Source organism: Centrocercus urophasianus, unplaced genomic scaffold (assembly GCF_019232065.1).
Source record: "Centrocercus urophasianus isolate 14NV4802_14NV808 unplaced genomic scaffold, USGS_Curo_1.0 seq_14, whole genome shotgun sequence".
Lineage (NCBI taxonomy): Eukaryota > Metazoa > Chordata > Aves > Galliformes > Phasianidae > Centrocercus > Centrocercus urophasianus.
The window spans coordinates 43,474,972-43,489,812 of record NW_024884586.1 but is presented as its reverse complement, the minus strand read 5'-3'; the positions used below and the strand labels follow the sequence as shown (position 1 = coordinate 43,489,812).

Sequence of the window (14,841 nt, the reverse complement as noted above, 5' to 3'; positions counted from 1 at the left end):
AAGTGGTGAAACAGGATTAAAGCTTTCAGGCCTAGCAGACTACTGCCCAGACAGAAACTGCAGTACTGCCATTGCTTTAGAATGACCTGTGCTAGCACTGCTGCCAAAATCAACTGTTCTTTTCTGCCTCTACCCTTTCACCTGTGATATTTCTACCTGTGTGGAAACAGCCAAAGAGAGAAGGACCCTGAGCTCCTAACACTGCATTAAATATCAGGACTGATATTCTAGTTTATGCCTTCTATTGAGAGATCATGCACAGTGAGCAGCTTTTGAACTGAGCTGCAACGTTTCAGCTCTGCAGCACTGGTGCCGCAGACACGAAAGCAGTGAGCCCAGAATAATCAGCACAGATCGAGCCTGCGTCAGTTTTTATTCCCAGTTGATTCAATTGCTAAAAACAAATGGCTTTCTGCACTGAAAAGAACTATGAAAAAATACACCATCACCGGATGCATTTTAAGTTGCAGACGTAGTTAAATTATTGACCTGCAACTGCAGACAAAGCCTCCTACATAATGAACTTCTAAATGCTTCCATTCTCTGACAATAAGAAAGCGTTCCTGTGTAGCATCACCATTTTAAAAGACGTACCTTCTCGTGAGTTTTGAAGTCAGTTTGCTGAACAGGTTAGTGGAACCCCTGGTTCGAGTCTGAGAGAGCGGCGTTGCCTCGTGGGACAGGCTGGGGGAGGCCGGGGGCCCGTTGTAGGTAGCGGTACGTCGCTCACGGAGCTGGCCGTGGAAGGTGCTCCGACTGGCCGTTCCTCTGGGGAAACGAATACGGTCAGGTGTGGTTGCACTGCTTATGCTGTGAGTTGAAGCGACAGGCGTTCTTTGATCGGGAATAGTGCTAGAGCAGAAAACAAAAAAAACCACGCTAGGACTTCTTCACGGAAGCACGACGGTTTTTGCAGGAAACACAAAACACTACGTTCTACGGTAAAAGCATAAGCAGACACTTCTATATTGGCCAGGGTTGGAAATATCAGCACTATTACAGCACTGTATGGAATCAAAATTCATAAGTTAGGATTAAAAGGCTGCTGAAACAGAAACCTACGTAGGCAGAAAAACGCAACATAAGTATCCTGGAGAAGACCAGATAAACTAGGCATTCAGTGTTTCACTGAGAGGACTGACAAAAGAATAGATGAGTAACGTTTCCTTCCAGGAAAAAGAAGCAATAGATAACTTCAGTATCGCTCCCTTCATATTCTGTACATCTTCCAAAAACTCGCTTATTTGAAAATGTCCTACAGGAAATTCTCTACAAGCGAACGGCTCCAAGCAGTGAAGTCCTTCTGAGTACAGATTACAGTCTCCCACAAACATTGACAATAGGGAATGTCCAATATGCCTAACACTAAAATAATTAGCATTTATTATTGCAGGATTATGTCACAGACAGCCTGACACACCACAAGACAAATGTAAACAAGACTAAAAATAAGGAAACACACATCTTGTGGGCAATATATACTAGAACACTCTAGGACTAAAATTCCACAGCACAAAGTTAAGAAGCAGTGGGTATAAGTTAGTTTCACAATGATTTCAGGTTCTTACATAGGCCTGAAGTTATCTGCGCCATTGTCTATTGGAGGCAACATCATCTTCGTGTGCACAGAGGCTGACATGGACATCGACTTCTGATGTCGCAGCCGAACACTGGAGAAGGATGTAGTACAAACTGAAGCAGGGCTAGCTGCGTAAGCGAACATTTCTGTCAGGCTGTGAGGGGGTTTGGGTTCAGGCAGAGGCAGAAAGAAGAACGTGATGGACCAACAACAAACTACTGCATAGAAAAAAGCAAACTTTTCCTTCTATTAACCAATCTGTGAAAAGAACATGAACTCTAATGACCCTCTTCTATGTAAACAACAGTAACTGTCCTATGTTCCTCTTAAATCACATCCTTATTACACAGAGCACTCGACATCTCTATTAAGTAATAGTTCTTACCAGTAGCATTAGGTAGTGATGACACCCTCCCACACTGCAGTGAAATACCCGTTTCCAGAAATTATCCATGTTTACAGAAATCAATGCAAGTTGGACACACATTCAAATCTTGACCTACCTAATAACCAAGGAAACTTCATGGCAAAAAAGAAACAGTATCATGACATTTAGCAAGTCCACAGAGATCCAAACAAAAAAGCTACTATTCATCAGCTGGCACATATAAGAAGAAAAGAGTAATGCTTAGTGTTCTCTGAAAGAAAAGGTGTGACTACTAGAGAGCACCTCATATTGCCTGGCTGTGAGCATCAAGCTCTTCAAGTAACCATTCAGGATTTGAAGGAGGCTATAGAGCTGGCCAGTCATCTATCAGCCATATAGTATGTTGAAATACAAAGATTTAATCTTCCTTTGGGCTGAAACAGTCTTCTCAGCCTTTGTATTATCTAGTAACAATGGGAATGGGAGAAATCTGAGAGGCACATTATATATTGGACCTTCAGGGCTATTGCACCATAAATCATATAGCTTACATCTGCTTTTGGAGTATGTCAATTGTAATTCCAAAATTATGTTGGAGGTTAAGAAATCAGTAATTGTCAGTGACAGCTTCATGACACTGCATGCTCGTTTCCAAGTGACTTCACTGCTTTATATACTGAAATTCATGTCCTGTTATCTCATTCTGGTACGCCTGGCTTTGGAGAAGATAACGTTAAGTTCAGCTATAAGTATAAGATAACCCATTTATTGGGCTTAGCTCTCAAAGTCCTACTGGAAAATGCCGTAGAATTCAGACATCAGAGCTCACTACAACAGCAAAATTTACTGCTTTGTTGAGTCTGGAAAAGTTAAAACAGAAGAGGCATTTCACCTGAGTCATGTATGCATCTCTTCGCACTGCTGAATCTTGTAAGATGCCAACTACAGTCTGCTAAAACCAACCTTGCAAAACATTCCAGCTTTTACATTACACCAGAATATTAAGAAATTCTGAGGAAATGAGCATTCATCCCAAAACAATACACAAAACTGAAGTAATCCCCAAATGTGGTCACGAAGCACTCGAGGACTGCACTGCTCTACCTACTTTCCTCCTGCTCTGTTGTAAACAATGAAGGAGAAAGAATCTTTGCAACATGAGACTCGAGTTTTATTTAGCCTCATAGTTTTAGTCATCTGCCTCCAAATAAGTGGTAACTAAAGGTATCAATCGGGTACCAGAGCACAAACTAAATCATGAGAATTCTTCATCTGAAGCTATGTTGGAAATCAGCTTCCCTGGATTACCAGTCTGGGAACATAGAAACAGCAAGCTAAAATTCATCAATTAGTGCCAAGGCTTATTAAAATCTGAGGCTGTTGTAAAAGCAATTGCCTATCATTATGAAGAGTGTTTCATGAGTCCCTAAGTGCATTAATTAATGCTTAGGGCTTTGGAGCAGAGCCAGAGTCATCTCCATCAGAATGCCTGTGTCAGCCACACAGTGTGTGGAAGTAGGGATGTGAGATTTGAAAACTCTTTTCTATCAATCTGGCTTGAGGTCTTCAAGCCTGTTTTCTTGAACATGAAATCCACTGACTATTGATTCTTGAAAGCTACCGTGCTTTCAAAACAGTGCCTCCTAAGGATTATTCAACATCTAAGATAAAAACAGAACAGCTAACACTATTATTTTCACTACAGAAAGAACAGAGAATTTAAATCTGTGCATCTTGCATTTTAAAGCAAATCTCCCAAGTCTTCACCAGGTCACAGTCAATATCTGCCTGGCTACAGAAAATCCAAAATCCAATCTGAAACAAATCATTTAAAGTAACTACTCTTGCCTTTACTCTACAAACAGACATTTTGAAAGCACAGATTTTTTTTTTTTGTTAACAAAAGGATTTTGACAAAGCATAGGTCCTACTTCAGAAGGAAGAGAAAACATTACAAGTTTCTGAAGTTTCTTTTTGCCAAGCTGATACAACAATGATATTAGAGATATAATAACAACACACCTGAAGAAAGACAGAATTCATTCTGAAGAGCCAGTCTCATCAATAACCATGCTTGTTTAACCTGCATTAAAGGTCTGCATTCCATGCTATCAGCCAAGCCTTTACCCAGTTAAAGCAACAAATGTCAGACTTAGTTCTGAAAACTCCACAAAAACTCAGAAACTGAGTCAAAATTAACGTGCACTTCAACACCAAAGCATTTCAGACAATGAGAAGTCTCTGGTTCTAAAACAATTAGCAGTTCACTCTCACGCTCTTATCTTGTTTAACCCTATATGAAGAGTCAAGGAGGTAGTAAGCAAAATACTTGATAAAACCTGTGATGACCTTTTTTCCAACAGTCAAAACATAAATGCTCAGACACACCAAGCGATCCAAACAGAGGTAGAGTTTGCAGGAGAAGCAAATGATGTTTTAAAGCCATTTTTTACTGTCAGTACAGTATATAAGTTACATAAGGATGACCAAGTATGGAAAGAAAACAGAATTAAAAGAAATGTCAAATATACAATGTCAACTCTGAACTTAAAACCATTACATGACAAATTAGAAAGACAATTTGCTGAGAAAGTCAAAGCTAGAGAAAAAAAAAGCATCTCCAATAGACAACTCCTTAACATTATAAAGTCACTCTTAAATTAAGGCGATACCTGAGTTTCAAGCATTCCTGGTAAATAATTACTCATAAGAATCATAAAGAATTTTTTGACAAAATATTGTAAAGATATCAGTTTAAAGATGAATAAAAGCGTTATTAACAAACAAAGAAATCAAGTAATCAAAACTAATCAAAGCTATCCTGGACAGCAAGATTTATTTTCAAAGTGAGTTGGGAAAGAAAAAAAAACAAACATTTCAAATGAAATGAAGGATGGTGAACTTCAATCTAAACAAACTCGGTAACGTTAACAAGGACCAACAGATGAGACAGACACTAAGAGACAGTACCAAATAGCTGGGCTGTACTTCACAAGACAGTTGACTGTAGGCCCAGCTGGCCAGCTAGACTTTTGGCTCTCTTGAAACTTACACTTGACTTTTTCCTTACTCACTTTCAGTTTGCAGAAAGCTAGGAGGAAGAGACAGGGTCAATGTCATGTTCTTTACCCTAGGCTACATGGTTCAAACACGAGACGGACAGATTTTGCATTCAAGATCACAACTTCACCACTCTCCCTAATATGCTTTCAAAAGAAAAGGGAGAAATTCTGTGCAAAAATTGCAAAACTTTCACCAACTTTAACATGAGCTAGAAGAAAAAAAACCTGTTTTCTCCCTATATTTCATAATGTATCCTAAAACTGGAAAGAGATAGGGAAAAAACTGGTAAGAGTAGGGGAAATGTTATGTGCTCCTCCCAGCTTAAGCATTTTTGTTGGTTACTAGCAATCTCAGTGTTCTCCTAGCAACAACCAACTACTAAATTGTTACCACCTTTCAAGACTAGCAAAATTCTGTGAAGAACAGTTGGCTGGAACTTAAAACACTTCTGCCAGCCAGGAAATCTAGTAGTATTCTTCATAAGTGTTACTCTGCAGTTTATGTTCACAGATATTTATCTCCTGCAACTCTCTACAGTCATCAATACACAGGAAAGGACAGCATGAGATGTGGCTGTGGTGCTGACACGTGAGTTAGGTGACTCCAATTCCGTTGCATATTCCAGTTAGGCTTCCAGTAAAGTAATGGTAAGCCTGTTTTCACTCAAAGTATGGAGATGTCTGTGCTTCCCTTTTTGAAGATGAATTCCGTAAATGCTGGGAAGCAATGAGACTACAGGGATATTGGCACTGAATATTATCAGTCCAAGACAATGGCCTGCCACTGTTTTCATCTTTGCTTAGAGAAAATTGATTATCTCCCTAAAATCTTACAGAGGAAAAAGATATTCCAAACAATCACACCTGCAAGTGTAGTTTAGAATGAAATATAAAAACAGAATGGTTCAAGAGAGATATACTTTTATAGTTTGCAAGTAAATAAGCCTCTTCTGCAAGCTGATGATATTTAACCACAGGAGTTGACCACCAATTCAAGAAGAAAGCTGCACAAATATGAAACGTATTTAACTGGACATTGCGATCATTCTGTGCATAAAGACAATAAGTATTAAGCATAAGGAAAAACAAACACACAGGTATTCCACAACCAAAGATCTGTACTCACCTTTCTTTATGAATTACACTACAGTATTACTGATTTTTAAATTAGGCATTACATTTTGGGGGGGGGAAAATGTGAAGACAAGGGACGTACACCATAGGAAGACATTTCATATACCTGTTCTCCTTGCCATTTTGTATCACTGAATGCCTATCAGCAGTGGTTCTTTCACTACAAACATAAGTGTTGCGCCGTGTCATTGCTCCAGGGGCAGTATTATTCTACAATTGAAAAAAACATAGGCTTGTTACCACAAAAAGACTTTTCTGGGATTAAGGCTACATATACTTGAAGGCTGTTTTATGTAATGCTACTTCTACACAGTTCTAACACAATAATTCAGTAAGTTAACTAGTTAATAGACAAACATATCCAAGTATTTTTAAACAATAATGCAATTAAAAAAAACAGTTCTTGTATTTCATGTTGATGTCTCAAAATTAATATACCATTTAAGTTACCAGTGTTCTGAAATCCAAATTTTCAGCATGTATATAATTCATAACAATAATTCGTAATAATTCATACTAGAGAGAGTACTACATTATAGCCTATTTTTGAGGTACTTTACCATTTGGATAATGTACATTTCCCTTTAAGTTAAAAATAATATCCTTAGACAAGATTGGAAAAGCAAAGATTTAAGAAACAGGCATGGAAAAATTCAGTGGGAAGGTAAACATGGACTTTCAAATATTCAAATAGTATAGAACACTAGACAAGTTTTGAAAAACAGGGAAGAGCAAGTCAAATTAAAGAGACAAATCGTAGAGAATTTTAGTAAGACATTTTAAAAAATACACATATAAATACAAGCATAATACATTGAGGACAAGAAAACCAGGGGAACTTAAGCTACAGACCTTATTTTAGAGGGGAGAAAAGAAATAGAATTACTTTGCCTCTGTCTTTACAGAGAAAGAGGGTGGAGATATGCCCAAGTTGGCGGTCAATTTTCCAGGAACGACTGAGAAGCTAGGTAATTCACAGATAACAGAATTATAAAACGTTAGATGCAATTTCTTTAGGAAAAGCATGGTGGTCCAGAAAACATGCACCCCAGGTTGTAGAGGAAGTACAAGCTGGCAAGCCTTATAGCTTTTCCCCACCCCAAGAACAGAACATAACACAAACTGCATACGATTGGAAAATAGAAATAAACCTTTCAAAATTTTTCTTTAAAGAAAAGGATCACAGGGTAAAGCAGGAAGCAAAATACACTATTAACTTTAAATGTCACTGCTGGGGAATATCTTGGAGGCTAGCTTAAGGGAATGACTAGTCAGCACCTGGATAAGCACGTGTTGAGTAAGGATGGCCACCAAGAGTCAGGCAGGGGGACTTCATGCTCAACTAACCTTTTGGAGTTCTTGAAGAATTACAGCTATGATAGGCAAGGGAAATTCAGCGGACTTTTAAAATAGCATTAAGAAAACATGTCATGAGCTGGTCACAGTAGAGCATCACGGGAAGAATGGTGAAAAAAGAAACTGAGGGAAAGGTAGTTTGAGCACAAAAGGAGAGGAGCCAAACCTTTTTTGTTTCCAAGCCTGAAATAAAACTGTTAAGTAAGATACTCTCAAGCAAATGCTCTTCCAGTGCTTTCTACACAAACGGCTTTTGCTGCTTTAAGGAAAAAATACTGGTTCATACAGTCAGTGAGTCTCAAACAGCACAATTCCTGAGTTGCAGATTTAACAATGAAATCATCTTGTCAACTTAAAAGACAAGTGACTCGTTAGACATCTGTGTGAGTGTACCAATAAAAACGTAGGGCTGAACCGTGCAATCACTTGGCATGAAAATGTAAGACAAAGACTATTTCAGATGAGCAGAAAGAGCTAATAAAAGTCATCATACATATTTAGTTGTCTCTTGGGTTTTGAAGTGTTCTTCACCAGGCATTCCTTAGGGATAGGCACATGCCAATCATTAGAAGTCCTCCTCCTATTGCTGGTGCTTCCCTTTATATTATTCCTTATATGTCCCTCATCTTTTTTTTTGTAAAATATTGATTCTTAAACTTTGTGCAGTCACAGATGTGGGAAGAAACTCCTCCCTTCTTCATTAAACTAGCCAGCAATGAAGGCTGTACACCTACCATGAAGTTCCATTTGCATGTTCACAAGGAAACGGAGCGCAAGCCACTTTGTGCAGCCCCCGCCAAGCTATGGTACATTCAATTACTGCACATTATTTGCATATTGTTGTTTCTGCATTCCTGAAGATATTAAAGGAAGCACCAAGAATAGCTGATGCTTTCTGGTGGGAATTGTGCACAATAATGGATAGCTTCCTTCTATCTACCTGCTGCCTTAGAACATTAAATCTTGATTCCCTTGAGAAGACATCACTGTACATTTTAACATTACATGACGTTGCACATGTGGAAAGTCACAGAAGTCATCTGTACTGGATCAAACCTTAAAGAAATGCATTTTGAAGTTTCAGAGTGGGCATTTTAAGTTTCGGTTTTCATAACTGAAATTACAGAGATCTAAAAAAGCACTCAGATTACAAAGGTCCTGACAGAATACCGGAACATTCTGAGCTTCCACATTTCCATTTCAGCAAGAATGCAGTCCTGGTACGGGTGCCATTACCCTTTCTGGCGTACAGCCTTTTATGACTTGATCTAGGGAGTTCTTCAGCTACGATTTTTTTGTTCGGTCAGGCTGTATATTGCTGTTCTCTGCACACAAATAGCAGAGGTGCACGGCACAGGACATCTGAAATTAGTGTCAACAGCATCGCACTGATAGACTGATGAGACAGAATTGAGCTAAGTTCATCCTGACAGCATTGGGTGCCTTCTTTTGAGGTGATGCAAAGTGCATTTTGAGGCTTCTGAGCATACACGAGGTCCCATACATAGCATAAAAGATGCATTTGTGGTACAGAGTCATCCTCTTTTCGCATAGCAAGTTTTGTGCCCACTGTTTAGATGGGTAATTTTCACATTAGGAGACAGCAAGGCGAGGACTGATGAAAAATTTTCCAAGAATCAGCTTCTGACTAACAACAATGAACCAACCTATTTACCAATCTGTTTTGGCAGTGGGTTTTTTTTTTAATTTTTTTATTTTTATTTTTATTTTTTGGTTCTAAATAATTTTCCAAACATGCCATGCATTCTCCTTCCACTTTTCTAAAAGCTACACCAAGGGTTCTGGGGCAGCCTTATGAGGAAAAACCCAAAGCTGTGAGTAGTAATCAAGGAATTATTAGCTGCTGCTAACTATGTAGCAGGTCTTTGTTATTAATTTGGTATTTCCCTAATGAGCCTGAAGCTTACTGATGCACACTCCCTCAGTTTGCAGAACTATTTAGTTTGCAAGAGTTCCATGCTTTTTCAACTTCAGAAGAAGAGCTTGGAGTCCTAACTTCAACACCAGACTTGGTTACCTGCTATAAGAGAGTAACTCTTTTCCTTAAGTGCATACTTGTAAATTTTGTTATTAAATGAGAAGCACAAACTGCCTAAAGATCTTAACAATTCAAAACAGAACATGAGTCTCCAGCGAAGACCAGTTCTACTACTTCTGCTGTATCTGTGAAAGCAGTAATTATTTTTAAAGACAGTATTTTTCTGTCTGTTCAGTAATTTTCTCATCACATTACTGATTTTAGGACTTAAATGCTCTGCAAGAACATAAACTCCTTCCACCTCAAATTTCTTTTCTTTTTCCTACTTCAAGACAATACGGTAGCTCTAAAATCCTTTCCACTCATCTCCCCCCCTTCTTTTAGACACTTATCAATGCTACAAGAAATAATCAGTTCCTGGAACTGTGAAAAAGGACTTAGTGCTCCTCTCTATCCTCAGTAGCCAGAAAGCAGAAGACTGAGCTCTAGCTGGAAAATAAAAATAAAATTTTGCACAGTCTGACATAAAGCACTGTAAGTACAGGGACAATTTTAAACTGACATCACAAGTCGGGTTACATGTTCATTTTGTAGCACTGCTCATAAAAGATCAGAGTTGGAATTACACACTAAATCAGAAGAGATAATATCCTATTGCTGTGAGCTCATTTTGCTGCCATTGCAGTAGAATGAAACTGGAAATTTGGGAGTGGTGCAGCAGAATAGATAAAATACTGAAGATGCCAAGTGAAAAACATAAATAATAAAATATATATACATTGAATGTTACAGAGCTCAGGAAATGCTACTTGAAATGAGATTTCCAATTTTGCTTCACAGGGAGGCACCAGACTATACAAAACTAAAAAAATAAAACCAAACTAAAACAAAACTGAAGTCAACAAGAATTTTCCTAAACTTTTTATCCTTTTTACTGTCTATTACTTGAGACCCCATAAATTCATGCATCTTTTGTTTTCTTGCTGTTGGAGGAAAGCCCACGTTGACAAAGGCTTTTAAGCATATATTGAAATTGACCTCTGAACACTTTTTTTAGAGCTGCCTCAATCTGGAAATCCCCCTACCTGTAACTATGACTTGGAACAGATTGTTTGGGATCGAAGATAATCTGGCTCTTTCAGCATACAAAGTATAGAAGTGCACACTGATTTCATTCTTCTGTACAAAAGGTGAAGAATTTCATACCATATATTTCATATTCATATATTTCATTTCAGGAGATGGCCTTCAATTTATTTTTTTCCCTTTTCTCTAAAGCTATTAGTGCTAATTACTAATACCTACTAACTACTTCAGGAACAAATAACTGAACAGCTGATGGATGCAAGGAAAAAAAGCCATTATATGAGATACCTAAATTTACTCTATGTGAAAAGTAAAATCAACATCAACTGATAAATTGCTAGATTAGTACTCTCTCTCAAAAACATCTTGTGGTTTTGATAAATAAGTGCTTCTACTTACACTAGGGACAGCCGAACTTTTCTTACGTTCAGGAATATCAGCCTTATTTGGATTGCTGGCATTTCCAAGCATTGGACTAGCTGGTGCAATTCCTCTTCCTGCAACAGCACTACTGCTAGATTTTCTTGATTGAATTCCTTCCTCTTTTAGGTCACTGTCTGTAGTACTAGTTTGGCTTCTTTTGGGATATGCCACTACTGGGGGGATGGATGGTCCAGCTTAAAAAGCAAACAAAAGAAACAGAAAAGTGATTTTTCTTCTCAGAGGTACAGTTGCTATTTTTCCCTACAATAGAAATGCATTCTCACTCATGAAAATTGAAATAATGAACACTGAGAATCAGAGATGCAAAAAGGTCATTCTTGAATTATTAAAATATGCACACTTTAGAAGACAACAATATATTTAGAGAGCAATAAACTCTTACTTTTTAAACACTTGTGTCTTCACATTTGCTTTTTCCTCTTTGGAAGAAAATATGAAGAAAGCTTCACACTCCCCCCCCTTTTTTTTTTTTAATAAATCTGGCAAATTTGACACTCAAATCACCTCTGGTAAGGTCTTCCTTTGTATAACAATTCAAAGATACATAACACTCTTCATTTCTGCTCGCTAAAGACAGGGAAGGCCATAACAAACAATCATTTGAATTTAGTAGATGAAGTTACTACTTGATTTCGATGTAAGAATTGAGAACCTAATGGAGTCTTGGGGTTTAACTACTGACACTGGTTTAGCTTGCAAAGAAAAAAGCCCCACAACCTGAAGAGTCATCTAAGGCCACTGAACAATTAACTGACTCATTCGGATCAGAGGAGACCCTTCACTAGCATATACCCAATGTTCACTGTGCAAGCTAGAGTCTGATAAAAATGGATTTTTGAGACACATACCTGGAGACATAACCCCATGCTGCTAGCAGTACTAATGGCCTGCAGCCTATGTTCAGCCTGAAGAGCCAAGAAACTGCTTCAGTTTGCCACTAACCTCTATTAAACTATTAAAGTGATAAACTATTTTATCACTGTACAATTAACTACATTTCATTGTCAGGTCATTGTCCTCTTTATCTTTGGGGGATGGAGACAAATTCAGGAACTGAACAGCTAGCAGTCATTACGTGCCACAGCACTGCAAATGAGAACTGCTCACCATGATCGCTGTAGCGCCGCTGTTTCTGGCTAGAAGATATGCTTCTCTGAACTTTGTGGTGGGGAGATTGTCCAGTGCTATTATTAAGATCACTACTTGGCCGAACTTTAGCAAGGGAAAGATTGCTGCTGGAGCTTGAATCACTTGCATCCAACTGCAACATAAATGAAAATGTGAAACAACATGTGCAGACAAAACAAATGCCCACCAAAACGCCTCCAGCTTGCAAGAAATTTTGTGACAGCAAGAACCTGCTTAGAGGGGCAGGCAACAATGCTTAACTATGCCCAACATCGATTAAGTTCTTGTGCAACTGCCTTAGGTGAATCTCAGCAGAATTTGAAGCCTCTGAAAGGACAAATGAAAATCCATCTCTATATTTCCAACCCTCTCCTCCCCTCAGTTCCGTAAGATTTGAACAAGAAGATTTGAACTTCTTCAGCAGAAGCCAACTCCTCCAGCAGAGGAACTGAGAGCAGTTCACTGATGCCTTGCTCACTTGGTATCATATGGGAAAGTACTCTCCAATGTGAGAACATTTTTAGACTAACAGGCCCTATTCCTCAATTCTCTTAAAATATTTACAGCAAGCACATTTGCACTTGAGCTCTTAGACTAGGCAGGATAGTAACTGGCATAGAGCCCTTACGAGGAGTCACTGCTGATCAAGCAGGATAGTTCTTGGTATCCTACAGAAACTAGTTTACTGAATCAGACCATGTTGAGATCACTTACAGCATCATTCAGAGAGTTCAGCTGACACTGATGATTAGAAAAAATTGATCTAAAGTGTACTAGACTAGCATGCAGGAATGCAGTGCCTATAGTTACTGATTTATTATTTGCTTCTGATTTTTCTACTGACACTAATACATTCGGTTCTTTGCATTTGGAAGAGTGATCCTTACCTCTGATGATTTCCTTCCCAGCAATAAGTATGTAGCTGTGATTTCATCATACTTCATTTTACTAAGGGATTCTTGAATTTCTTCTTGAGAATATCCCATTCCTACCATAATATCTAAAAACAAATACACGCTGTAAGCAACAAACACTTTGATGCTTACACTTCTTGTATGTTCAACTTGAGAAAGAAGAGAAAGAAAGAAATACTCAAAGAATGAAACAAAACAGTTAACTATGAGAACAAAAAAGCCTAATAAGACATCAAATTAAAAGATTAGTTACTTTGTCCAAATGGGAAAGAAATATAGTGTGGTGCAGAAAAAAATACATCATGAGAAATAGTAACATATTCTGAAAAATACTCAATTACCTATTCTTTTCTGGTCCGAGATGTCTAGTTCTGGTTCAACAAAAGGTTTAAGTTCATCCTCCTCATGCCCTGCATTGATCCACCTGTCCTTCATAATTTGCTATAAGGAAAGGTTTTTGTTACTACAACATACTTAGTAGCAAAGAAAGTGAGCTGTGGAAAGAATGATTCCCCCATCTAACAAATACTAATGCTTGCTCACATTTTTCTTTTTCAGAACAAGCCCCAGCACATACTCAGTTTTGCTGTGCTCCTGTTACAGGAATCAACTGTGCACATCAGGGTGAACTACTGCCCAATCAGCACTATTCTAGCACACAGCTGAAAAGTGAAAGTCCAGTACACAGACAAGGAGCACCAGCCTCCTCTGACAAGTCGTAGTTGACTACAGAAGTCTACGGAAGCCAGCATTATTTTGGTCTTTCTTCTCCACAATGGCACAAAACGCAAGAAGGCAGCAACCAGACCATAACCTAATAGTGAATATTCCCACATCCCTTTTGTTAAGTTTTGGTTGATCATCCATTAGCACAGGAATCAAAACGCTTGCTATCAGGAAAAATTTGTCTGATGTGTGCAGTGTAAAGTCTCATTCATTTTGGAAGTAATGAAGAGTTGGTTGTCCTGTAATTCCTGCAAATGAAACTGTAAATAAAAAAAGCTGTGTCTTCTACTGAATTCCCCTGGAACCCACTCCAAATAAACTATTCATGAACAGCATGACAATAAGTTACTGACCAGCTCAAAAATAAAGCTTGCAAAAAATGACGACGAGCTTACTAAAACAGTTATTTTTGTCATTACCTCTAGAGTGCCTCTTTTTGTTGGGTTTAGCACCAGGAAACGTTTGAGGAGGTTTTCACAGTCTGTGGACATGTAGAAAGGAATCCTGTATTTTCCCCTTAGTACTCTTTCTCTAAGTTCCTTGGTAACAGAAGCAGAGACAGTAAGTTATAAGCAGCACGTAACCAAAACATTAGGAAACATGCCCCCTGAAGGCCAACATTCCTGCACAAAGCTCACCTTTAAGTTCTGTCCATCAAAAGGAAGAGATCCGCTCACAAGGGTATAAAGAATAACACCTAAACTCCAAACATCTACTTCAGGTCCATCATATTTTTTCCCTTGAAAAAGTTCTGGAGCAGCATACGGTGGGCTGCCACAAAAGGTGTCCAGTTTATTTCCAACTGTAAACTCATTGCTAAAACCAAAGTCAGCTATTTTAATGTTCATATCTGCATCTAGCAATAGATTTTCAGCCTGAAAGAGAAAGAAAGGTTCATAAAATAAAATACTAGATTTAAGAGGCTACTGCCCGTTTTAATTCATTCTTAAAATGGAAACAGCTGGAACATCTGTTAACATTCCCCTTTCCTGCAAGGTCTTTTGATATACTTCTGACTGTTCATATATTCTATTTTAAAATAGTCT

General features: G+C 38.3%; 1 protein-coding gene across 7 annotated transcripts in view; it reads right to left on the bottom strand.

The window, feature by feature from the left end:
- MARK3 (microtubule affinity regulating kinase 3) overlaps window positions 1-14,841 on the bottom strand; it is a 61,036-nt gene that overhangs the window by 10,914 nt on the left and 35,281 nt on the right. For 3 of the 7 annotated variants that reach the window (XM_042814321.1, XM_042814322.1, XM_042814323.1), the window contains exons 8-16: window positions 14,434-14,670; window positions 14,215-14,334; window positions 13,411-13,510; window positions 13,043-13,155; window positions 12,135-12,288; window positions 10,983-11,200; window positions 6,249-6,352; window positions 1,569-1,733; window positions 595-852 (exon numbers count right to left, since the gene is read on the bottom strand). In XM_042814321.1, the coding sequence (XP_042670255.1) occupies window positions 595-852; window positions 1,569-1,733; window positions 6,249-6,352; window positions 10,983-11,200; window positions 12,135-12,288; window positions 13,043-13,155; window positions 13,411-13,510; window positions 14,215-14,334; window positions 14,434-14,670 (1,469 nt within the window). The remainder of the gene's footprint in view (window positions 1-594; window positions 853-1,568; window positions 1,734-6,248; window positions 6,353-10,982; window positions 11,201-12,134; window positions 12,289-13,042; window positions 13,156-13,410; window positions 13,511-14,214; window positions 14,335-14,433; window positions 14,671-14,841) is intronic. The other 4 variants (XM_042814324.1, XM_042814325.1, XM_042814326.1 and 1 more) reach the window with 2 other exon arrangements.